This window comes from Paroedura picta, chromosome 4, assembly GCF_049243985.1.
Source record: "Paroedura picta isolate Pp20150507F chromosome 4, Ppicta_v3.0, whole genome shotgun sequence".
NCBI lineage: Eukaryota > Metazoa > Chordata > Lepidosauria > Squamata > Gekkonidae > Paroedura > Paroedura picta.
Genome location: NC_135372.1, coordinates 1,680,937 through 1,706,994, shown reverse-complemented (window position 1 = coordinate 1,706,994; position 26,058 = coordinate 1,680,937). Strand labels below are relative to the sequence as shown.

Genomic DNA, 26,058 nt, shown 5'->3' with positions numbered 1-26,058 from the left:
TCACACTGGTTGAGGACTCTCCAGTTGCCTTTCTACTATGGTTAAACCTATAAAAGAACCTTACAAAAGAAATGTCCTACTGGGTGGGACTAATTGTTTTAGACCCTTGTTCTTTCCTGGAGGGGCTGGCAACAAGCTCCCTGACCCACTGCTAAACCAGTAGATGTGAACTGCTTTGAGTAAGATGTCTTCTGGGAGGGTAGTTGGGGTCGATAGGAGCAGAGACTGTAGGTCAGCCGAGGTAGGACCACTAGGCAGGTGGAAAGCAGAGGTGGATCCTACTCTCCAAAAGATGTTAAGCACAAGGGGGGGGGGGGCTTTGCAGGTCAGTCCAGTTATTGACTCTTGGCTGGTCAACCTTGGTTGCTGTGGCTCGGCCAGAAGTCCTCGGACTAACGACAACAGAAGGTAGTCTTTTCGGCTCTTCCTTTGACGGTGGGAGTCTCTCCCCAGCATAGGTGCTCCAGTCTACGGCCATTCAGTTCTCAGTCTGGTAGAGGGAGGGTAAAACCCTTGACTGTCTCCCTGCAGGGGTAGACATGTGAGCCCTGAACCCGTGCAGCAGTAGCCGAACTCCTGGCTGCCAGCCAGTACAGACAGCTGATCGTGAGGCCAAGAAATCTTCCAAGGGTGGCTGCTAATCAACTTTGGAAATATTTCTAATTCTTCCAAGAGGCATTTTTAGCAGCTTGTTATATAGCTCACCTCCCGTCTAGCCACTTGACCCACCGTCTTAATTCTTCAGCTGAAAACAGCAGAGTTGAAGGCTGAGGAATTGGTCCGAGGATCCCTACCCTACCTGAGACGGTGGGTGCTTTACTTTAAGACGGGAGTGGGCTCCTCCGTATTGTGGTTGGAGCCGTTGGGGCGAGGTTGCAAGGCCCCAGGTACAAGAGAGTCTCTGTCTCAATGTTCAGAGGGTCGCTTTGTTGATCAGTTGGTCACGGGTGGAGGGAGCATTGGCTCTCAAAGGCCCAATAACCTTGCTTGTCTCTAAGCTGCTGCTGGACTTGTGTCTCTCCCTCTCTGTCCCCTTTGCTGAGATGCATGACTGGCCCTCCTTTTTCTGTCCCTTTTGAAATTTACCTCTAAGATTTATGATGTTTATGAAGCTATGCAAGGGGTGCAGAGAGTTGAGAAAGGAAATACTTCTTGACACACAAGTCATTAAAATGCGGAGGTCACTACCAGTGGATGTAATGATGGCCCAGGCATCAAGAGCTTTAAAAGGGGATCAGATAGCTCCATGGAGGAGAGGCTTGTCAGTGGTGACTCAAGGGAAACTTGTGTTCACAGGCAGGCAGCCTCTGCATCCCGAAGCCAGGAGGCAGCGTCAGGGGCAGGATGCTGGACTATATGGACCGCTGGTCTCATCCAGCAAGGCTGCTCTTACCTTTATAAGTAGCAAGCAGGTGCTACATTGAGAATCTCTGAGTCAGAATCCTACTCTAAGCGCAGGGACAGAGGGGCTGGTGGGAAGACGAGAAGAGGACTCTCGGCAAGCAGAACTAGAGGACCAGCCAGGCGGCTTCAAGGAAGGGACTGCATTTCAAACACTGACTTGGAGCAGAGTTGCAGAGACACATTCTCAAGTGGTTCTTTCTGTTTATTTATTTTGGGGTTTCCAAGTCGTTCCTCTCCATCGCCGTGGTCTCGGGTGGCTTTCAACAGAGATGACAAAAATCCCCATGCAGTAGATAGTTAAGACATAACAATTGATCACTGTAAACATATACTGATCACATGCGCCGTCTTATGATCTTTCACCCACAAGCCTGAATCATGGCAGTTGGGAGTCCCCTTGTTGGCTTGAGAGGGGGCCTGGTAAGGGACTAGGTGGGGCGTGTGTGTGTGTGTTGAGATGGTAAGGGTGCGATGTTGGCCTCATCCAGATGCCTGGTTCGGAAGCCCTCGCAAAGACCTGCTGGCAGGTAGGTGGGAGGGGACTAAATCCCAAGCCAATAATTTCTCCTCTGCAGAGGACATATTTGCATGTTGAGGGATGTTTGCTCTCAGCTCCGTTGCATATGAAGCAACCTTCTACTGAGTCATGACATTGGTGCTGTCCTGTGAGTGGAGGACCTTGGGCAGAGGGAGGTGTTTCCCAATGGCCTGCTGCCCTTTTAACTGGAGAATAAACGTCAGTGGCTGCACCACTGAACTGCGGGCTCCTTCCCTCTATCTACACCAGTGGCCTTTGTCTCCCAAACCTGCATCAGTGTGCCCTCTAAGCTGTGCCCATGAGTGGCGCTTCAGTCACACAGGAAGCCCCGCTCAGTAGCTCTCTGGAGCTACACAGGTCTTGCCCTGCCCATTGCCTGTTTCAGTATTTCAGCAGTTCTGTTCTGTTCAGATGTGCCTGCTCTGCTACGGAGGGAGAGAAAGAGGGAACTTTGGCTTGTGTTTGACATTGGTGGATGGGGAAGGGTTGGATTCCCTGCCTTTCCCACCCAATTCTAACAACCTTGCAAGAGGATTGAAAATCCTCCCATGCCCCCGAAATTCTAGGTCTACCATTTAAAGTAAGCAAAGTGTAAAGTGTGTGTGAGTTTGTGTGTGGTGGGGGAGAACTGGTCTCAGAGTTCTGGTTTGTATTCCTCTGGTTTGTATTAAAAAAAAAAACAGAAGGAAGGATTTCTCCTCATGCTCCCCCCAGGATGAATGAGCCCAGCAATGTCTTGGGGAAATCTCAAAAGCATGTTTTGACTTCCAGTGCAGTTGGGTTGGCAGAGCCCAATACCTTGAAGAACTGCTGCCCATCAGAGGAGGTGGCACTGGGTGGGGTTTGTGGCTTTGCATCCCCCCCCCCATGTTGTGTCATGGGCTCTGCGAAGTCTGCTTGGTCACACTGGTTCCTTTTTAAGATTCAAAGCCGGCAAGACTGCATGCGGTTCCTTTTGCGAAATTTGTTGCTTTCACGCAGAATTTGTTTTCATTTCTTTTAAGCGCAGAGTGTCAAAACCTGGAGATGTTTGGCTTTCAGCAAGCGTTAAGGTTGTAAAGGTACATGGAACTTAACATGGTTACAGGAATCCCTGATATTAAAAGCCTGTGGGTGTGCATGGGCACATGTACACATCTGCCACTGAACAGAAATTCCGGGGAGCTCCAGGCAGAGGTTGGAGTGCTGTTTGTAGCTCCCACTGGTGCCATGACCTACATGGACAAATAGGCAGATTAGAATCATGGAAGGGACCTCTAGGATTATCTAGTCCAACCCCTTGCGCTATGCAGGACACTCACAACTACCTGCCTTCCCACAGTGACCCCAATTTCATGTCCATCCCACCAAAAATCTCCAGGATCAAGCCTGGCCTGGAAGGGAATTCACCTACCATCCCACAGTCTTGATTAGCAATTCCCTGGTTATTCAAGGAAGGGCCACAAGAGACAAACACTGGCACATCCCCCCATCGGTCTAAGTTCATAAAATTAGCATTTCTGCAAGGTGGCTATCTAGCCTCTGCTTAAAAACTTACATAGGAGAACCCACCACCTCCCGAGGAAGCCTGTTCTACTGAAGAACCACTCTGTCAGGAGAAGTTTAGCTGAAAATTCTTTTGAATTAATTTCAACCCACTGATTCTGGTCTGACCCTCTGGGGCAACAGAAAACAACTCTGCTCCATCTTCTATATGACTGCCCTTCAAGTACTTGAAGATGGTTGTCATATCACCTCTTAGTTGTCTTCTCTCCTGGCTAAACAGACCAAGTTTCCCCAACCTTTCTTCGTATGTCTCGGTCTCCAAACCCCTCACCATCTTTGTAGCCCTCCTCTGGACATGCTCCAGTTTCTCTACATCTTTCTTCAGTTGTGGTGCCCAAAACTGAATACGGTACTCCAAGTGAGGTCTAACCAGAGCGGAGAAAAGTGGTAACATCAAGTCGCGTGATCTGGACACTCTGCTTCTTTTAATACAGCCCAAAATGCTTTGTCTTTTTAGTTTCTGGGTCACACTGTTGACTCGTGTTCAGTACATTGTCTGCTAAGACCCCCAGGGCCTTTTCACACTTACCACTGCCAAGACAAATCTCACCCATCCTATAGTGATGTGTTCGATTTTTTTCTTCCTAAATGCATACATTTATCACTATTGAAATTCATTTTATTCATTTTAGCTCAGTTTTCCAGCCTGTCAAGATCATCCTGTATCCTGATTCTGTATTCTGGTGTGATTGCTTCCCCTCCCAGTTTAGTGTCATCTGCAAATTTAATAAGGTTGATGCATGTTTGTGTGATTTACTCAAGCTGTGGCATTTGGGGCACTTTGTTGCAGACTTTGGGGTTGGCTTGCCCTGCATTGCCGTCTCTGCGGTGCTTGCAGGAGATGCTAAGCAAAGACCTTGCAATCCCGGGTGTCCTTTGGTGATGGCACGGCACTGGATCTCCAGCCTGACATGCATGATTCCTTAATTTTACCTCTCACGTATATGGTGATGGAGTACTGTGTATGTGGCATGCAGGAGATGTTGGATAGCGTCCCAGAGAAGAAGTTTCCGATCTTTCAGGCACATGGGTAAGTAAGCAGGGAGCCTCCTTGGGGCTGGGCGCACCAGTCCTCTAGCTGGGTTTTTGAAGTAAGAGGCAGACCCCACTGGACAATGACATTGACTTAAACTCTCTTTAGCGGACATTTGTGTGGAAGATGATAAAGGGCAGCCCCTCAAGCAAGGATGGCTTCCTTTGCAACAAGGATGCACGTAAGAGCCCTGCTGAATGAGACCAGGGAGGGTCCCTCTAGACCGGCCTCCCATCTCACACAGTGGCCAACCCGTTCCCCTGGGGGGCCAGCAGTAGGGCTTAGAGACAGAGACCTTCCCCTGAGGTTGCCTCCTGGCTCGGGTGCAGAGGTTGCTTGCCTCTTAATGTGTAGGTTCCTTTCAGTCTCCATAGCTAGTAGCCATTGATATATTCATGGAGAATAAGCCTGTCTAATCCTTTTAGAGCCTCTTGTGGTGCAGAGTGGTAAGGCAGCAGACATGCAGTCTGAAAGTTCTGCCCATGAGGCTGGGAGTTCGATCCCAGCAGCCGGCTCAAGGTTGACTCAGCCTTCCATCCTTCCGAGGTCGGCAAAATGAGTACCCAGCTTGCTGGGGGGTAAACGGTAATGACTGGGGAAGGCACTGGCAAACCACCCCGTATTGAGTCTGCCATGAAAACGCCAGAGGGCGTCACCCCAAGGGTCAGACATGACCCGGTGCTTGCACAGGGGATCCCTTTACCTTTAATCCTTTTAGTGCTGCTTATTCCTTTGGCAGCAAATCCCACATTGCAATCACTCTGTGTATAGGAGTATTCCTTTTGTCCATCCTGAACCTGCTGCCCATCAGCTTTGTTGGATGCGCTCAAGTTCTAGTATTTTGGAAGAGGGAGAAAAAGTTCTCATTGTCAGTTCTCTCCATCCCATACATAATTTTATAAACCTCTGTCATGTGACCCTGGACTCTGTGATTCTAGGTTGTCGTCCGCCCTTAGTTGTCTCTTCTCTAAACTGAAAAGCCCCACTCTCCAGCCCTTACTCTTGGGGACTGTGCTCTCCCCCTAATCATCTTAGTTGCCCTCCTCTGTCCTGTTTCCAGTTTTCTATGACCTTTTGGATATACAATGACCAGAATGGCAAGGCCGCACCATAGATCTATACAAGGGCATTCCAGCATTGGCCATTTTATGTTCAATACCTTTCTAATAAAGGTGGGAACAATTCCCAGGCTCTGGAGAGGCAGCTGTTGATGCCTCGGGATGAGAACTTCCCCCTGCTCCTGGCCTGTTCGGGACTGAACTAAGGCGGGACTGAACTCGAATTCTTATCCTTGTTGAAGCCCAACAAAAATTTCCATGTATTAACTCATGTGAGTCAAAAGCTCACTTTTAATGTCTCTTCCTAGGAAGTGTATTTTGATTCATAAAAGCTTATATCCTGGGGAAAAAATTGTTGCCCTTTGAAGGTGCGACTGGAGTTGACTCTTGCTCTGCTGTTGCAGACTAGCCATGACCTGGCTTGCCAGGCTGGGCCGATCTTGTTGGCTAATAGAAGCTAAGCAGTTCAGTTATGTTTATTATTAGGATGGGAGACCTCCACAGAAGCCCAAGGGAAGAACATAAGCAGGACCCTGTTGGATCAGGCCGGTGGTCCACCTAGCGCAGCCTCCTGCCTCACACGGTGGCCAGTCAGTTCCTCTGGGCTGACAACCATCTGGCATGGAAGCCGAGGCTTTTCCTTCCAGGCTCTGCGACTCAGAAGTTCAGTGCCCCTGAACTTTAGGATGTTGCTTTAGGATGCTCTGGGCTGATCCTGTGTTGAGCAGGGGGTTGGACTAGATGGCCTGTATGGCCCCTTCCAACTCTCTGCTTCTATGAACGTGGAGGTCACTATGCTCGTAGCCACTGGTAGACCTGTCCTCCATGACTGTCTAATCCGCCTTTAAAGCTATTCCTGTGGCCATCATGCTGTCCTCTGGCAGCGAATTCCACTCTCCGTGTCAAATAGTGTTTCCTTGTGTCTGTCCTGAACCTCCTGCCCATCCGCTTCGTTGGCTGCTCTCGAGTATTTCGGGAGGGGATAAAAAGACCCTGGTCGCATAAGCTGTTCTGCCAGGGAGGCTTTGGCTGCTGGCATCTCCTTGCCCGCTTGCAGGGCAACCATTTCCAAAGCACTTGCTAAGGTGAGCCAAGCCGTTGCGGAGGGCAGAGGAGGAGGAGGAGAGGAGGAGGTTTGCTTCCATGAGCCCCTTGGAGGGAAGGAGGGCCAGGGGACCATTTGCTTTCCCCTCTTAATTCTGGTTTCTTCTTCCCCCAATAGGTACTTTTGTCAGCTTATTGATGGCTTGGAGTATCTTCACAGCCAAGGCATCGTCCACAAAGATATCAAGCCGGGAAATCTCCTGCTAACGACCGATGGGACGCTGAAGATATCTGACCTGGGCGTGGCAGAGGTACGTTTGGCTTCTCGGGCTGCTCTCGCCAGCCCTCCCCATGTGCTCTGAGCACATCACGCAGCCAAGGATGTTCTGCTTTTCTTCCAGTTTGACAATGATAGTGATCCAAGAAAGGTTTTTGATTTGAAGATTCTGGAGGACATCAGCAGTGATGTAGTAGCCTCAGCAAAGCAAGAGGTATACAGCAATCTCCCCTGGAGGGCCTGCAGGGTGCTGCCAGCTGGGCCCAGTGGTACTCGGGCCTCCTTTGTCCCAGAAGGCATTCAAGGAATGGTGGCTGTGATCACCCGTGTGAACCCACCTAGGTCTTAAGAGATGGGTTGGGGGAGTTGCCCCTGCTGCTGTCCCACTTGGGAATTATTCTGCCTTCGTTCCATGAACTGGGGCTCCCCAGACCTTTTGAGCCTGTGGAATTCTGGGACAGTGTGGTGGACCCAGGTCCAAAAGGGCTGACAGAAGAGGTACAGCTAGCCCCCAAATGACTGCCTGTGCTTCCTTTCAGTCACACCGCGAAGATCTTCATGGTAGCAATCAAATATCCACTGGCCAATCAGAAGCCTTGAGCACAAAAAACGAAGAGGCACCGTCAGATATCTGAGCGGCTCTCTTTGGCACAGGATCACAATGTAAACGGAACAGTGCACTGAATGCCTCACATTTCACAGAAACGGGCTGTCTAATTGTATCCTCAAGTCCCGAAACATTTTAAATTGCCTCGTGCATCCAAGAGAAGATCCAAGATAATTGGTTGAGGCATTTGGAGATATTGCAAGAACTAAGGTAAACCAAACAAGAATGCCCCAGGGTCTTGTCTGTCGGTGGAACAAAATGTTACGAAGAAGGAAGACTTAGCTCTTTGGTACAGCAGAGAGCCCGTTTATGGGAAATGTGCAGCATTTAGTGCACTGATAATTTTATATTGTGATTGTGTGCCAAAAATATTTGTGCTTTGATATTTGACGGTCCTTGTTTGTTTTTTGTGCTCAGCATTTTTCAATGCCGTTAGCCTGTAATTTGGTTTACAAACAGAAACCTTGTCAGGCATTTGACTTTGAGTTGCTGACCGATCCAGTACGGCGGCGGTCATCAACCCCCAGTCGGCGTCCCGGTGGCGAAATTGCGCATGCAAACTGCGTGTTTGCACAGCACCCAGGCCGTCGCCTCTCCCCTCCCCCCTGGAGGCGGTCCCTGACCTCAGAAAGTTTGGGGACCGCTGCAGTATGGTGTAGTAATTAGGATACGGAAGCTGTGTTCAAGACCCCAACTAAGCCATGAAGATCACTGGGATGACCTGGGGTCAGTTACACTCTAGTATATTTTGCTCCCCCTTCAAGGATCGCTGCCTTGTTGTGGCAAGGGGGCTTGCGTAGCTCAGTGAAGCCATGAGCTATGCCGTGCAGGGCCACCCAAGACGGACAGGTCATAGCTGAGAGCTCTGACAAAAGGTGATCCACTGGAGAAGGAAATGGCAAACCACTCCAGTATCCTTGCCATGAAAACTCTATGGACAGTTCCAAAAGGCAAAATGATATGACGCTGGAAGATGAGCCCCTCAGGTCGGAAGGTGTCCAATATGCTACTGGGGATGAGCAGACGGCTAGTAGCGCCAGAATGAATGAAGCGGCTGGGCCAAAGCCGAAAGGACGCTCAGTTGTGGAAGTAACTGGTGGCGAAAAGACAGTCCGATGCTGTAAAGATTTTTATTCCATAGGAACCTGGAACGTCAGATCCATGAATCAAGGCAAGCTGGACGTGGTTAAACAAGAGATGACAAGACTGAACATCGACATTTTAGGAATCAGTGAACTAAAATGGACAGGAATGGGTGAATTTAATTCAGATGACCATCAGGTATACTACTGTGGACAAGAATCTCACAGAAGAAATGGAGTAGCCTTCATAATCAATAAGAGAGTAGGAAAAGCAGTCTTGGGATACAATCCCCAAAATGACAGAATGATCTCAGTTCGAATCCAAGGCAAACCATTCAACATCACAGTGATCCAGGTCTATGCCCCAACCACTGATGCTGAAGAGGATGAAATTGATCAGTTCTATGAAGCCCTACAACACCTTCTAGAAGCAACGCCAAAAAATGATGTGCTTATCATCATGGGGGATTGGAATGCTAAAGTAGGAGGCCAAAAGATAACCGGGATAACAGGCAAGTTTGGCCTTGGAGTACAAAATGAAGCAGGGCACAAGCTGGTAGAATTTTGTCAAGAGAATACAATGGTCATAGCAAACACTCTTTTCCAAAACCCAAGAGACGACTCTACACATGGACAGCATCAGACGGTCAACACAGAAATCAGATTGACTATGTGCTCTGCAGCCAAAGATGGAAAAGTTCTATACAGGCAATAAAAACAAGACCAGGAGCTGATTGTGGTTCAGATCATGAGCTTCTTGTTGCAAAATTTAGGCTTAAGTTGAAGAAAGTAGGGAAAAGCACTAGGCCACTCAGGTATGAACTAAATCATATCCCCGACGAATACACAGTAGAGGTGACAAATAGATTTAAGGAATTAGATTTGATAGACAGAGTGCCTGAAGAACTATGGATGGAGGTTCACAACATTGTACAAGAGGTAGCAACTAAAACCATCCCAAAGAAAAAGAAATGCAAGAAATCAAAATGGCTGTCTGAGGAAGCTTTACAAATAGCTAAGGAGAGAAGGGAAGTGAAAGGCAAGGGAGAAAGAGAAAGATACACCCAAATGAATGCAGAATTCCAGAGAAAAGCTAGAAGAGATAAGAATGTCTTCTTAAATGAACAGTGCAAACAAATAGAAGAAAACAATAGAATGGGGAGGACCAGAGATCTTTTCAAGAAAATTGGAGATATGAAGAGAACGTTTCATGCAAAGATGGGTTATCATACCCATCAGTGGTCCCCAACCTTTATTAGGCAGGGCATCGGGCCACGCCCGCGGGGACCGCGCCCGCGCGGGCCACGCCCACGCTTCTGGCCGCGCCCGCGCATCGAGCCGCGCCCGCGCATCGAGCCGCGCCCGCGGATCGGGCCGCGCCCAGAAGCCGCGCCCGCGGATCGGGCCGCGCCCAGAAGCCGCGCCCGCGGATCGGGTCGCGCCCGTAAGCCACGCCCGCGGATCAGGCTGCGCGGGCGCGGCCTGGCCCCAATTCCTTCTCCCCGCCCTCCCGCAGTAAGTAGCTTCCCGGGCCGCAAGCTTGCGGCCTGGGAAGTTTTTTACTGCGGTGGGGGCGGGGAGAGGGAGCTGCGGCCCGACGCCATGGCCTTTGCGGCCCGGCGCCGGGCTGCGGCCCGCAGGTTGGGGACCACTGTGATAAGGGACCAAAATGGTAGGGACCTCACAGAAGCAGAAGAGATTAAGCAAGGGTGGCAAAATTATACAGAAGAACTATACAAGAGCGAGCTTAACATCCCTGATGACCACAATGGGGTAGTTACTGACCTGGAGCCAAACATCCTGGAATGTGAAGTCAAATGGGCCTTAGGAAGTCTGAGCAACAATTAAGCTAGTGGTGGTGACAGCATTCCAGTTGAACTATTCAAAAACTTAAAGGACGATGCAGTAAAAGTGCTACACTCAATATGCCAGCAAATTTGGAAAACTCAGCAATGGCCACAGGATTGGAAAAGGTCAGTTTACATTCCAATCCCAAAGAAGGGCAATGCCAAAGAATGTTCAAACTACCGCACCATTGCACTCATTTCTCATGCTAGCAAAGTTATGCTCAAAATCCTACAAGCTAGGCTCCAGCAATATGTGGACCGAGAACTTCCAGAAGTACAGGCAGGATTTCGAAGAGGCAGAGGAACTAGAGGTCAAATTGCCAACATACGCTGGATCATGGAGAAAGCTAGGGAGTTCCAGAAGAACATCTACTTCTGCTTCATTGACTATGCTAAAGCCTTTGATTGTGTGGAGCACAACAAATTGTGGCAAGTTCTTAAAGAGATGGGAATACCAGAGCATCTTATTTGTCTCTTGAGAAATTTATATGCAGGTCAAGAAGCAACAGTGAGAACTGAACATGGAATCACGGATTGGTTCAAAATTGAGAAAGGAGTTCGGCAAGGCTGTATACTGTCGCCTTGCCTATTTAACTTGTATGTGGAGCACATGAGAAAGGCGGGATTAGAGGAGTCACAAATTGGGATCAAGATTGCAGGGAGAAATATCAACAACCTCAGATATGCAGATGATACCACTCTAATGGCAGAAAGTGAAGAGGAACTAAAGAGCCTGCTGATGCGGGTGAAGGAGGAGAGTGCAAAAGTTGGCTTGAACCTCAACATCAAGAAAACAAAGATCATGGCAGCCGGCCCTCTCAATTCATGGCAAATAGATGGGGAAGAAATTGAGATAGTGACAGATTTTATTTTCCTGGGCTCCAAGATCACTGCAGATGGGGACTGCAGCAAAGAAATTAAAAGACGCTTGCTCCTGGGGAGGAAAGCTATGGCAAATCTAGACAGCATCCTAAAAAGCAGAGACATCACCCTGCCAACAAAAGTGCGTTTAATCAAGGCTATGGTATTCCCAGTTGCAATGTGTGGCTGCGAAAGTTGGACCATAAGGAAGGCCGAGCGTCAAAGAATTGAGGCTTTTGAACTCTGGTGCTGGAGAAGACTCTTGCGAGTCCCTTGGACTGCAAGGCGAACAAACCGGTCAGTCCTAGAGGAGATCAGCCCTGACTGCTCTTTAGAAGGCCAGATCCTGAAGATGAAACTCAAATACTTTGGCCACTTCATGAGAAGGAAGGACTCCCTTGAGAAGAGCCTAATGCTGGGAGCGATCGAGGGCAAAAGAAGAAGGGGACGACAGAGAATGAGGTGGCTGGATGGAGTCACTGAAGCAGTAGGTGCAAACTTAAATGGACTCCGGGGATTGGTAGAGGACAGGAAGGCCTGGAGGATCATTGTCCATGGGGTCGCGATGGGTCGGACACGACTTTGCACATAACAACAAATACTTTGCAGGGTTGTTGAGAGGATAAAAAAAAGGACAGCGTGTGCCGCACAAAGGAAAGTGGAATAAAAATAGGTGGGTCCTTTCGCAAAGGAGAACAATCCCAGAAGAATAGCAAGAATGCTGTTCTGCGGCATTCGTGGAGGCCAGGCTATTGCTTTTTTTTCTTTTTTCTTTTTAAGAACCATCTTAACAACTGGAAATTCTGGGGAAAATGTGCCCATGTCTTGTGAAATAAGGAGAGAGAACAAACAGAAGCCCTTTAAAAACTATCCTTCTGTGTCCTGAAAAACTAAACAATGTGATTCTTGGCATACTTGGAGGTTATTTCTAAGGAAACTTTACTATTTTTGTATTGAGACACATAAGAGTGTCTCACATCCGCCCGTCCTCCTGAGGTACTCAGATCTTGAGATAGCACAAGTAGGTTTCTAAGGAGCTGTTTAAAATGTTGGGGAGGATATTGGAAAAGGAGGGATGTCAAATTGTTCATTGGGTCTCCTTTAGGCTGGATATCAATCTAAAGATCAGTCTAGCAGGGGGGCCAAGATATTTTTTCTTGACTCTTCATTAACAGTTACAGCTGGTTCAGGGAGGTAACACGGACTAATCTGCCACTTGCATGTGCTGTAAACCCACTGTCAGAAACCCCTGTGTGTTTCTGCCATGATTATATTTTGCTGTAAGTTAGTTTATCTAGCCTGGCCTTTGTGCCCTGATGTAATCCAGATGCATTCACTTGACACCCCAAGGTTGATTTCCTGCCATTGTATTTTAAGCTTCCCAGCCTCCCCAAATATTCCTCCCCTCCTCCCTTTTAGTGCCCCCTAGTTTTCCCACATCCGCCCGTCCCTTGAAGCCCAGACTGTTTATCTCTTTGTTATGACTCCTTTGAACTGTGCTTGGTTTGAGTTCCCTATATCAGCAGCTCCCAACCTTTTTAAGTCTGGGGACCGCTAGCAGGGTGGAAGGGAGAGGGTGGCCCGGCGGCGCCGCGCACATGCGGCAGTTCCGTGCAAACGCACATACACAGAGCTCTGCGCAAGCGTGTTTGCGCCTGCCGGCTGCATCTCCCTCCACGCAGCGCAGCGCTTGCCAGGCCTTGAGCGATGGCCTGGCGAGGACCGCACGGGGGGGGGGGGCAGGCACGTCCTGCCTCGGCCCGGTGGCAAGGCTTTCGCGGCCCGCTACCAGGCTGCGGACCGGGGGTTGATGACCACTGCCCTATATTGATCACCTCTGCCTTGTGAATCAGTTCTGACTGTGTCTTCCGTGTAGGAGGTACTTGCATTTCTAATAAAGAAACTTGAGTCTCCCACCCCCGCCCATTTGACCTCTCTGATCTGTCTTCATTACCCCTTTGCTATAGGCATTGCATCCCTTTGCAGAGGATGACGTGTGCCGGACAAGTCAGGGGTCACCAGCTTTCCAACCTCCAGAAATCGCCAATGGCCTTGATACCTTTTCTGGCTTCAAAGTGGACATTTGGTCAGCAGGGGTTACGCTGTAAGTCTGTGGGAGCAGGAAATAGACACAACCCTGGGAAAGGTTCATTGGACACAGTTCTTCCAAGTTTCCCCCCAAGGTTTAGAATCTCCTGGGTCATCGAGTCCAACCCCCTGCCCTATGCAGGACTTTTATAACATTTTGGAAGGTCATAACAATTCTATACCAGGCCCTAAAGTGTAGATAAAAAAATCCTCACAATGAGACTCAGGGAAGGAGAGGCCTTTACTACAAATCAAAGGGAAGTCTCAAGTTCACTGGAAAATCTGCAGTCTTAATGTGCTGGTGGTTTAAAAAACCCAAATACTAGAAGGTGCATGAGTCGCTTTAAGCGATGAATACTCAGAGATCTCCTGAGGCCGCATTCTGACCTCTTGGCCACTTGCAGATAGCTAGCCAACCAAGCCCTGGTTCCTCTCCAGGAAAGGGAGAGCAGGGAGCTAAAAAGTTAAAAGATGGAAAGAAGGGAAGAGAGCAGGGACAGGGGGAAATGGTAGGTGGGCGGGAGAGAAACAAAAGGGGAGACGCTGTCAGGAGGGCGAAAGATGGGAAAGTTGAAAAGGGGGTAGAGAAAGGCGGGCTGGTGTGTGGGAGGGAGAGGGAAAAGGCTGTGGGGGCTGCCAGGAAGGAGGGAGAGGGGAGGTGTCATAGAGAAGTAGTGTAGGGAAGGGGGGTTACAGGAGAAATTTAAATGGCCCCCAATTTGTTCTGTTCTAATTGCAAGGCAATGGGGTGACCAAACTTAGCAAAGTTCCACTTAGCAAAGAGCATTCCCTTCCCCAACTTGGCCATCACACCCTTGGCCCTCCTTCCATGTCCCTCTTTTAAAAGCCCCATTGATTGTGAGGGAAATACAGAGGGGAGCAGAGAAGGGCAGATCCCTTTCCTAAGTCCCCATAAACCTGTCAGCGCTCTTTTGCCTTCTTTCCTCTTCACAGATACAACATTACGACCGGCCTTTATCCCTTTGAGGGGGATAATATTTATAAGTTATTTGAAAACATTGGGAAAGGGGACTACACGATTCCTGAGGATTGTGGCCCGCCACTCTCAGATCTACTCAGAGGTGAGTGCCTCGATCTCCTGCACCAGATTGCCATCCCCCACCCCCTGTTGAAGGGAAAGGTTCCCCCACCCTGAAGGACAGGTGCCCTCTGCCCCCAAAGCAATGTCATAATGCTGGAGAAAGAAATGGGGGTGTTTCAGGCCTTTTGAATATTTTCAGGGTGTAGCCTTTCACAGATTCTCAACCTCCAATGCCAGTCTCCCCAGATTAAGATTCTAACTTAAAGTCATTGTAGTTTTTGCCATAAAAATAAAAGAAAACTGGATTTAGAGATTGTTAAAAGCATGGCAAGGGAAGGATTCCTGTGTGTTAGGGGTGATCCCTCTGATATGTTGGCTATCACTTTGTAATTTAGGAAGATGTGGTGGGCGATCCCCAGAAAGGCCTGATAAAAGCATGATTGTGCTGCTTGGAGTCATCTTCCGGTGGCGGCAGGTGAACGTTGGCAGAAGGGCGCGGTCTCAAGTGACGCTGGTGAAGGTCGGATTTCCTGGCTGCCTTCCCTGGGGGCTGCTTGTCATCTCTCTTCCAGCCAACCGGCAACATAGAGGCTATGCTTGTTCTGTCTGCCTTGAAAGTTCACTGCAAACAAAGAAACCATGTTCTCGAAGCAGGATGAGAGGATGGGCTGATCATGGTGGCCTGGAGGATTCTGGGAGAGTCCCATACAGAATGTTGCTCTGAGTGAACTCGCTTTGGACAGATCCCTCAGAGCGACTCCTGTAACTGAGCGCCAGAGTCACGTGGTGGTTGGAGTGTCCGTCTGTAGGCTCCTATTATTGCTATTAGTCCTTACATAAGTATTATTTAGATGGGTCAAATGACCGAATAAACTTGGCCGACCCATTTCCACGCTGTCCTGAACCTCCCCGGCCTAACACAGGCTGGAGGAGAGGATGACATGAGGCAGGGAGGGCCACATATGCCTCTCTGAACTCCAGGGAGGAAGTCGATTCCGATGAGGAGCCAGGCAGGTCTCAAGCACTAAAACAGAGCTTGACTCCGGTGGCACCTTTAAGGCCAGTGCTGGGTAGAAGCTTCCACATCCATGCAGAATTAAACTCCCTTGGTCTTAAGGATGACACTGGACTAAGACTTTATCCCATGGAGGAAGGACGGGGTAAAAACATACCCGGAACTGATAGTCCTCAAGCTTCTTCTGCAGTTGTTAACTGTAGCAAAGAATGGAGTTCCGGGGTCAGAGGCTTGCCTGGCCCCAGATGATGGCAGCAAATGGGAAGAGATTAACTACTGTTTTCATGAGGTCTCGGGTCAGCAGGTGCTGGAGAAAGTATGCTGGAATGGGTGGGCTTTTGGCGTGATCCCCTAGATCAGGGGCAGCCCAACTGCGGCCCTCCAGATGTCCATGGACTACAATTCCCATGAGCCCTTGCCAGAAAATGCTGGCAGGGGCTCCTGGGAATAGTATTCCACTGACATCTGGAGGGCCGCAGTTGGGCTGCCCCTGCCCTAGATGAGATGGGCTGCTCCTTCCATCCGGCTCCAGTCAGGGTTGCTTTCAGGGAAGAGGTTTTCCAAAGTGCAAAGGAAACAGCTGTGGCATCGGAGTTTGGGAGCTGAAGTTCTGTTCGTTTTGTTTTTTAAATTAGCCTGATCCTTTGAAGCTCCAATCCCGACAGAGCCTTGTGTAAGGCAAGGAGGCGGGGCCTAAAGTGACGGTGCTAGTTTTGAGGACACGACTCGGCTTCCTTCCCAGCCTCCACGCACTGAATTTCTGTGGCTCGGCGCCTAAGCCGGAGCATAAATAACTCCCCTTCTGCATTTTTTAAAAAAGGAAACCCAAATGCTTTTATGTTGGCGTTAAGCACATTTAGTCAACAGAGCTGCATCTCAGCGCTTCTTGTGGCAGCCTTTTGAGGGGCTCGAAACAGGCTGATCGCTTGAGCTACAGGGGTGGGGGGGATGCAGTTCAGCAAGGCATCTCTTGGGTGTGTCCTGCTTGTGTGGAAGGCAGAACAGCAGCAAAGAGCCGGTGTGGTGTGACAGAATGTTGCACCAGTGTCAGGGAGACCCGCGTTCAAAGCAGTTCCCAGGTTGACCTTGGGATTCACATATCCTCAACCTAACCTTCCTCACAGGGCTGTCGTAAGGATAGAATGGAGGAGGGGAGAACAATGCGAGTGGTTTGGATCCCTAGACGGGACAGAGTCAGGGTGTCTGCAAAATAAACAAGTAAGCCATGGGCTTGGGACCCTCTCCCACAGAGGTAGTCAACCTGTGGTCCTCCAGATGTCCATGGACTACAATTCCCATGAGCCCCTGCCAGTAGTCCATGGACATCTGGAGGGCCACAGGTTGACTACCCCTGCTCTCCAGGATTAAAGCTCGCTTGTTCCTGTGCCTAAGGCGTCCTGGGAGTCCAAGCAAATCTCTGAGGGATCCAAAGTCAAGCTTTGTTTGTGCAGGAAAGATGGTAGAAGAAAACAGTTGGGGATATGCTGGGCCTGCGGTGGAGGGGAAGGAACAATTGTTGCTAGCTGGACTTTCCCTCCCCTGAATTTGCCTAACCATATTTATAGTGGCCGAGGTTGTGTGTTTCCAGAGTTGTGCTGTAGGTGGCAGTACTTGTTCGGGTTATTCGTATTGCCAGCCCCAAGAATCCCAATCTTATTAGCATGCTTTGCAACAACCTTATTAAGAGGTCCTCCCCCTCTTCCCAGTGTGCCTGACAACCCCCCCCCCCCCCCAGCCTCATCAGAGCCACCTGTAAGGCTATTTGGGTCTTTCAAAAATAGCTGTGCCTGCTTTTCTCTCTTCTTTTTCGGTAGGTTCAATATCTAACCGAGATTCATTACATAAAAACGTAGCTCAGAACTGCTCTCTGGGCAGCTGGCGCCAGCTCTCCTTGCCAGACTGTGTATGCTGTGTGTGCACGCATTTCACTTTGAGCTTTTTAAAACTGCCTTGTCTGAAACACTCAGGGTAATGGGCTGTGAAAAACACAGGTGTTCATGCACCAACTTGGGCCAAATCCTTCCCCAGAATAACTCACATGTTTAAAGCAGGGGGAGTCCAACTGCGGCCCACCAGATGTCCATGGACTGCAATTCCCATGAGCCCCTGCCAGCGTTCACTGGCAGGGGCTCATGGGAATTGTAGGCCATGGACATCTGGAGGGCCACAGTTTGACTCCCCCAGGTTTAAAGGATTGCTCTGAATTGTAAATGGACTGGCTGTTATTTGGCTGTTATTGGGGAGCCCTCTTGCCACTTAACTGAAAGCTGGGCCTCCCACGGGCAAGCTGCATCCTCCCCAAGATGCAGAAATTTGCGTCTTTGTAAATCGGCCCAAATAAAAGAGCAACAACTCCTCCAAAATAACCTCCAGGAGAACATCAAGGGGGGGGGGGTTATAACTCTGCTGAATCCCTTCAAGGTTCAGAGGATTCTAGAGGGAGGGGCAGAGTTGGATTTCTGATTTGTCATCCTCTCCTTGACATAATTCCAGGTCAGCTGCCATCTTGTTAAATACAGAACTGAATGAAAATGATCCCTGCAGCAGCTGACTTGGATGGCCCAGGAAGCTACGGGCTGGTCAGAGCTTGGATGGTGCGAAGTAGGTCCGGGGCTGCAGCACAGAGGCAAGGCATGGGAAATTGCCCCTCAACTACTCTGGCCTGACCTCATCAGATCTCGGAAGCCAAGCAGGGTCAGCCCTGATGAGACCTTAGATGGAAGGCCACAGATGGTGGCAGGCAGTGGCAAACCCGCTCTGAACCTAGAATTATAGAATCATAGAGTTGGAAGGGGCCATACAGGCCATCTAGTCCAACCCCCTGCTCAACGCAGGATCAGCCCTAAGCATCCTAAAGCATCCAAGAAAAGTGTGTATCCAACCTTTGCTTGAAGACTGCCAGTGAGGGGGAGCTCACCACCTCCTTAGGCAGCCTATTCCACTGCTGAACTACTCTGACTATGAACATTTATTCCTGATATCTACCCTATATCGTTGTACTTGAAGTTTAAACCCATTACTGCGTGTCCTCTCCTCTGCAGCCAGCAGAAACAGCATCCTGCCCTCCTCCAAGTGACAACCTTTCAAATACTTAAAGAGGGCTATCATGTCCCCTCTCAACCTCCTTTTCTCCAGGCTGAACATTCCCAAGTCCCTCAACCTATCTTCATAGGGCTTGGTCCCTTGGCCCCAGATCATCTTCGTCGCTCTCCTCTGTACCCTTTCAATTTTATCTACGTCCTTCTTGAAGTGAGGCCTCCAGAACTGCACACAGTACTCCAGGTGTGGTCTGACTAGTGCCGTATACAATGGGACTATGACATCTTGTGATTTTGATGTGATGCCTCTGTTGATACAGCCCAAAATGGCATTTGCCTTTTTTACCGCTGCATCACACTGCCTGCTCATGTTTAGTTTACAATCCACAAGTACCCCAAGGTCTCATTCACACACAGTGTTATCTAGAAGCGTATCCCACATCCAGTAGGCATGCTTTTCATTTTTCTGACCCAGATGCAGAACTTTACACTTATCTTTATTAAATTGCATCTTGTTCTCATTTGCCCATTTTTCCATTGTGTTCAGATCTCGTTGAACTCTGTCTCTATCTTCCGGAGTATTTGCCAGTCCTCCCAATTTGGTGTCATCTGCAAACTTGATGAGTAGTCCCTCCACCCCCTCATCTAGATCATTAATAAATATGTTAAAAAGTACCGGGCCGAGCACTGAGCCCTGAGGTACCCCGCTACTCACCTCTCTCCAGTCTGATGAAACACCATTGACAACAACTCTTTGAGTGCAATTCTCTAACCAATTCCCTATCCACCTAACTATCTGAAAATCCAGATTGCAGTCCTTCAATTTATCCATCAGAACATCATGAGGAACCTTGTCAAAAGCTTTACTAAAATCCAAGTAAATGAAATGAACCGAATTTCCCCGATCCAGCAAACCTATTACTTGGTCAAAAAAGGAAACTAGGTTGGTCTGGCAGGACCCGTTGGAGACAAATCCATGCTGACTTCCTTGGATCACCAAATTGTCCTCCAGATGTTTGCAGATCGCTCCCTTTAATATCTGCTCCATTATCTTCCCCACAACAGAGGTCAGACTCACTGCTCTGTAGTTTCCCGGGTCATCCTTCCTCCCTTTTTTGAAGATCAGAATAACGTTTGCTCTCTTCCAGTCCTCCGGGACATCTCCAGTCCTTAAAGAGGTTCCGAAGATGATGGACAAGGGCTGTGCAAGTTCTCTGGAAAGTTCTTTGAGTACTCTCGGGTGCATTTCATCCAGACCAGGGGATTTGAACTCATCCAGTGCAGCTAAATGCCTCTCAACAACCTCTCTATCCATGTTAACCTGCCACCCAGACACTATCCTTTGGCTACGGCCATCTCTAGATGTGCCTAAACACTTTGACCTGTGGGAAAAAACAGATGTAAAATAGGCACTAAGCCATTCTGCTTTCTCTGCATCTTCCGTTAGAGTTTGTCCATCCGCACCCAACAGTGGGCCTATTGCCTCCTTTACTTTACGTTTGCTCCTCACATATCTGAAAAATCTTTTCTTGTTACAATGGGCTTCCCTGGCCAATCTTAGCTCACTCGCAGCTTTGGCCTTTCTGATGATTGATCTACAGTGCCTAGTAACCTGTAGGTACTCTTCTTTAGAACTCTGTCCTTCCCTCCATTTCCTGAACATTTTCCTTTTCTTTCTTAGTTCCTCTTGAAGTTCCTTGTTCATCCAAATAGGCTTCTTAGAGCTCCTGCAGTGTTTTCGTCTTTCTGGGATAGTCATTGATTGAGCATGCAATAGGTCTTGTTTGAGTAGCGCCCACCCTTCACATGCTCCCTTCCCTTCCAGCATTCTCGTCCATGGTATGATACTCATCATGTCTCTGAGTTTATTAAAGTTTGTCCTACGAAAATCCAACATCCGCGTCTGGCTACAAGCTTCCTTGGCTCCCCATCTCAAAAGGAATTCTATGAGGACACGGTCACTTCCCCCTAGGGTCCCCACCTCCTTCACCTCATCCACCAACTCTTGCCTGTTGGTCAGTATTAAGTCCAGTATGGCTGAACCTCTTGTGGGTTCATCTACCATTTGATAAATGAAATTGTCAGCCAGGCAGGTCAGAAAGTTGCATGACTGAGGACTCTTCGCAGAGTTTGTTTCCCAGCACACATCTGGGAAATTGAAGTCACCCATGATGACAAGGTCCTGCCGCTTGGATATTTTCTCAAGCTGCTCACAAAGTGCAGCATCCACATCCTCTCGTTGGTCAGGCGGTCGGTAGCAGACACCAACCACCACACTGTTTGTTTTCCCCTCGCTTATTTTCACCCAGATGCTTTCCACTGTAGATATGCTCTCCTTCACTAGAATTTCCTGACAGGTAAGCCCTTTCCTCACATACAGTGCCACTCCTCCACCTCTTTTATCTATTCTGTTTTTTCTGAACAGTTCATATCCATCCACCATTACATTCCAGTCATGAGAATCATTCCACCAAGTTTCTGTGATGCCTACTAGATCATACCTTTCCATCAGCATGAGAAGTTCCAGCTCTTCCTTTTTATTGCCCATGCTTCGGGCGTTAGTATAAAGACATCTGAATCCTTTTACTTTTGGTTCCCATGAGCTGGCCTTGCCGGTTGGGCTGCCTCCGATCGTTTTCCTTCCATACACTCCCTATGTTGATCGTCTCCTTCCCCTAGTGGCTTTAGTTTAAAGCTCTCCTGATTAATCTCCACAGGTTCCTGCCAAACACATTCTTCCCCAGCTTCGATAAGTGCAGTCCATCAGGTGCTAGTAGGCCTTCCTCAAGAAAGCCTATCCCATGGTCCCAGAAACCAAATCTCTCCTGCCGGCACCAACTACACAGCCACTGATTCACCTCCATTATCTTCCTCTCCCGACGCATTCCTCTTCCCTTGACAGGCAAGATTGAAGAGAATACCACTTGTGCCCCCATTTGCTTGAGCTTCCTCCCCAGATCTTGATAGTCTTTTTTAATAGTAGCGATGGTATTCAGGGACATGTCATTCGTTCCCACATGGACCATCACAAATGGGTAGCGATCCGTAGATTTGAGGAGTTTGGGCAGCTGTTCTGAAACATCTTTAATTTTCGCCCCTGGCAAGCAACACACCTCTCGGGTTAGGGGGTCGGGCCCAGCCACATGGCGATCCATTCCTCTTAGCAGGGAGTCTCCAATGACCAGTACTCTCCTTTTTTTTTTCTTCTCAACTCCATTTCCTTCTGTCCCCGTGGCCTCTTCCCTTTGTCTTAGAATTTGTTTTGGGACCTCTTCCCTTGTTGACCCTTGCACCTCCTCTACCAGGGCCTGAAATCTATTCTCTTGCCTCGAAACCCCTCTGCCAGGTCTCCATAAGTCAGCTGTGACTGCACAGCACTTTCTACCACCCCCATCCTCCAAATCCCAGCAGGGACTGAAAGGAGTTTATCATCTTTCCAGGGAAGGCTTTGCCGTGGCCTTCAGCAAGTTGCTCTCTTGAGAGGGGGGAAGCCACTTGGGGGGTTCTCCTAGATCTCAATGGTAAGCGACTTGGGGGGGGGGGGGGGCTCTTGTGAAGTCGAGTCTCAGCAGGATCCTGCAACCAAAGCAGTAGCAGCAAGATCCCAGCCGAGGCAGTTTGCCCAGAGAACTTGACTGGCTGAGGAATCCTCTGAGAGGCCCAAAGGACCTACTCATAGAAACGCCCCCCCCCCGCGCCTCCCCCCTGGCATTTGTGCATAATTCTGCAGCTCTGGGCTTGCCTCCTGCCTCCCACCCCTTTCGCTGTGGGATAGGCAATTGTACTGCGTCTGTGCATTGCATTGGGAGTGACGGGAGCTTTCAGTTACTCTGCCTGTAAAGATGTAGCCGCATTACTCACGCTCAGGAGGGGGCTGCCTGGTGCCTCGCCTGTGAGTCACTGCTTCGGGCTTGCCTCTTTCCCAGTCAGAAAGCGTGCCTGGGCCAGTGACTCATGCAGACGCAAAAGGGATCATCAGCTACTTTGGGAGGGGCGAAATGATTCTTACACTCTCCATCACACAGCTAAAACTGAACTTTTTCCCCCTTTTGGCTGTAGAAGAGAATTCTGCCTCCAGTTTTAATTCAGAAAAAAAAAGCTTCAGATACCAGAAGTTTGGGGAAATGCCACCTTCGTGTTTGCACAACAGTCTGTGGTGTAGTTGTCCTCCCCTTTTCTCCACGCAGATTGCCAGGCCCAAAGCTCTGAATTTGTAGCTCTTCTGGCAAATGCAGGGCCTCTGCCCAAGAAAGGATTGCTTTTGGGCATTTGAAAAAGATGCAGCTTCAGTCCGTGTCTTTCCATGTACACACAGGTATCTTAACCTTCCTGTGAATCATTTAAAAATCCAAAAACTGCAGAACTGATCAACCCTGCAGTGTTCTCAGTTTGGTTTTGGGTCCTCAGAGGGGGAGCCCTCTTACCACTTAACTCTCCCCGTTGCCCTTTCCCACCTGTCAGTGGAGCCCATGAGTCCCGGTGACCGGGAGAAGAGTTCTTAAAGATCCCCAAACTGGTGAAGCAGAGACACCCCCCCTCCCCTGCTAGGACAGCATGACACAGAGAAAATGGAGAAATGCCTTCTGTGCTATTAGTACTGCAGAGGAAAATGTGACTTGCTGCCAGGGATTTGAATCAGACCTGTAAAATTCTCCAAGGACTTGCATGCTGCCTTTCACAGGCGGCTGAGTTTCTAGCATGCTAAGAACCCCACGGAATAATGTTTTCCTTCCCTCCAGGAAGGCTGGGGTAGTTTTGTGTCTGATTTTGAGTGGGCTAAATTGGGCTTCAGAGTTCTCCATCTATTAGATCAGAGATCCCCAGCCTTTTCCGAGCCTGCGGACCTCTTTGGGATTCTAACAGAGGGTGGTGGATGCAAATCCAGAATGGCTGCTGCAAGTATCGGCAAAGGGAGGTTGTGCCTAATTCGAGTAGTAACTCTTTAGCATTTCAAGCAGAAGCTCCGTTGAGCAGGATGCCTTTTAAAATTAGCTTTCTGGTTTTTTAAAAAAATTCTTTTGCATACACACCGCTTACGCTCAGTCATACTGTAAAGATCCTTGTGCTGTGGTAGCAGCTGCTGCCAAGGCAACGTTTCTAAAAAAATCTGTGCAGCCAATGAGATCTCCAGTGGCCGGTCCAAAGCTTTGCCGGGCAAAAGAGCCAGCTGGCCCCACCCACTTTCTAAAAATCATTGGCCCCCGTCTAAAAACACTTCCTGGGCGCCAGGAAAGAGATCGGTGGGCAGCCGGGGGCTCATGGCGACTCCTGTGTTAGATGGACCAGCTGCCTGATGGGGCAAACACAGCTTCACGGGTTCAGGCCAGCAGGTTCATCTCTCTCGGCACAGCAGGGGGCTACCTGCTGCAACTCTCTCTCTCTCACACCCCCACCCCCAACAAGGCCCTTTGCCCAGCCGGTGGCCCCAGGAACAGGCCCAGGGAGCCCCAGTGCCGCAGGAGCATTCTCACCGGAGCGGTTTGGGCAGCATCTACTGCAATAGCGGAAGGCGTGTCAGGCGGAAGCAGAAAGGGAGCCGAGGGCCGTGCGATCCGAGCATTTTCCCTGCCCAAGCGGAAGGTGTCGGAAACTACCCAAACCACAGCCAAGCATGGCTACTGCTGACGCTCTGTCCCCTGGGCATAACTTGGTCCGATTTCAACAGGCCAACTGTTCCAAGTGTTCTTTTGCTGAAGGAGAGAATTGCTCATTGCAAAGAGAAAAACAAAGCCCTTGTCTTCCCCAGCTTCCCAGAACAGGTCCCCTGTGTGCCACCCCCGCATTCCCTGCAGCACGTCACTCCAGAGATGCCAGCCTTGGTGATCGCAGTGGGGGGAGGAAAGGCACCCAGCATCCCCATGACTTCTGCCAGCAAAGCTGTTCTCCTTGCCAGGGGCATGACCTTCTCCCTGTTTCTCTGTCCTAGTGCTCTATTTAAAGGCATTCCAAGTGCTCTATTTAAAGGCATGCAGGCAACCTCTTTGGCCCAGGGCCCTGCTTGGTGTGTGGGCAGTCAAGAGGGGGTGTGGGACGAGGGCTTATTTATTTCAAACATTTATTAGCCACCTTTCCTCCCTATGGAGCTCAAGGCAGCTTACAATATAGCATGTATGTATGTATGTGTGTGTATGTATGTATGTATGTATGTATGTATGTATGTATAATAATAAAATGGAATACATAAAACTGTCATTTCAAATCACCATTTAGGACTGCTGATACTGTAATTAAACAGGGACCTCAGTCAGGCTGTCTTCAGCTGTCTGCCAAAGATTGGGAGCCAGAGGGTAAGGCTGTTCCATGATTGTGGGGCCGCCACCAAAAAGGCCCTCTCTCGCGTACCCACCAAACGAGCTCCTCTGGTCAAGGCAGTCAGAGTGGGCTGTCCCTGAGATCTCGCTTCCCAGGCTGGTTGTGCTCAGGGGCCCAGTGCTGACAACACGGGTCAGATCTTGAGTGCTCGTTTATCTTTCATTTAGGGAAGACCTTTCTGCTCAACCTCTCCCAAGGTGGGTTCTGGTGTCTTTTTTCTTTAATGTAAGAGTGAATTTTTCAGTTTGTGTTTTTTCTGAGCAGCTGATGCCTGGCTCCTTCTTGGTTGCCCCTTGGAGTCCTTCCAAATAATGGCAGGCTCTTTGAAGAGGGCTCTTTTTTTGGCTGGCAAGGGGAGAGAGTTTCCTGTAAATGCTGCAGTCGAGGTCATTGATGTGGCGTTTTCAGGCAGCTGCTCGATTGTACCCGAAGCTCCTGCTTGGATGCGGCTTCCGCTTGATTTGTGAGGGCCGCCAGGCCTGAAAAGGGCCGCGAGACCAGCCATACGTCAGAACCAGCGCTTGCTGTCTTTCTCCGTATACCCCAGTAGCCTTCCTCCTCCTCCTCCTCCTCCCATTCTGAGCCCACTCTTTTTAATAGCGATGGGAAACGTCAAGGCTGTTCTGCTCCTGGGCCTGCCTCGTCCTTCCCGTCGCTTGCAATCCAGGACAAGGGCCCAGGGCCCTGGGTCGCCTGAGAGGCGGGAAGGGCAGTGCCAAGAAGAGTTAGCGGAGCTGACCAGTGGTGGATCTGGCGGCATCACAAAAGGGCGGGGAGTTTTGAGGCTCCTGCCAGACCCCATGAGTGCCATGTGTTGTGCACTGTGGAACAGGTGCTTGCCCCACATGTTCCTGCAGCATAGGGGTCCCTGGCCCTTCTGACTCTTCAGGCATCTCCGGAGTTCAGAGGCACGGTGGTGGACACAGGTAAGACATGGCTGCCACAGGAGATGTGGCCAGCCACAAAATATCAGGTTCAGGAGAGTGGCCGTGTTGGTCAGAAGCCACAGGACAAAGTTTGAGTCTGGCGGGACCTTTAAGACCAACAAAGTTTTATTCTGGGTAGAGAGAAGTGTTTGTGTGCAGGCACACTTGGAAATAGATTCAAGTAGGTAGCGGTGTTGGTTTGAAGTAGCACAACAAATTGAGTTGTAAATAGGAGGTTATGGATAACTTTAGTAATAATGCTGAAGTGTTTAAGGCAGAAGTTCTGTGTAACCGGATTCATGCGGGTTGTGCACAGATCCCGCTTAGGTTCAGTCCTGCTG

General features: G+C 49.5%; 1 protein-coding gene across 5 annotated transcripts in view; it reads left to right on the top strand.

The window, feature by feature from the left end:
* Positions 1 to 26,058, top strand: part of STK11 (serine/threonine kinase 11) — a 73,591-nt gene that overhangs the window by 21,908 nt on the left and 25,625 nt on the right. For 3 of the 5 annotated variants that reach the window (XM_077331452.1, XM_077331451.1, XM_077331453.1), the window contains exons 3-6: positions 4,428 to 4,517; positions 6,801 to 6,933; positions 13,264 to 13,400; positions 14,339 to 14,466. In XM_077331452.1, coding sequence (XP_077187567.1) covers positions 4,428 to 4,517; positions 6,801 to 6,933; positions 13,264 to 13,400; positions 14,339 to 14,466 — 488 coding nt within the window. Of the gene's footprint in view, positions 1 to 4,427; positions 4,518 to 6,800; positions 6,934 to 13,263; positions 13,401 to 14,338; positions 14,467 to 14,821; positions 15,778 to 26,058 lie in introns of those variants that run through there. The other 2 variants (XM_077331454.1, XM_077331456.1) reach the window with 2 other exon arrangements.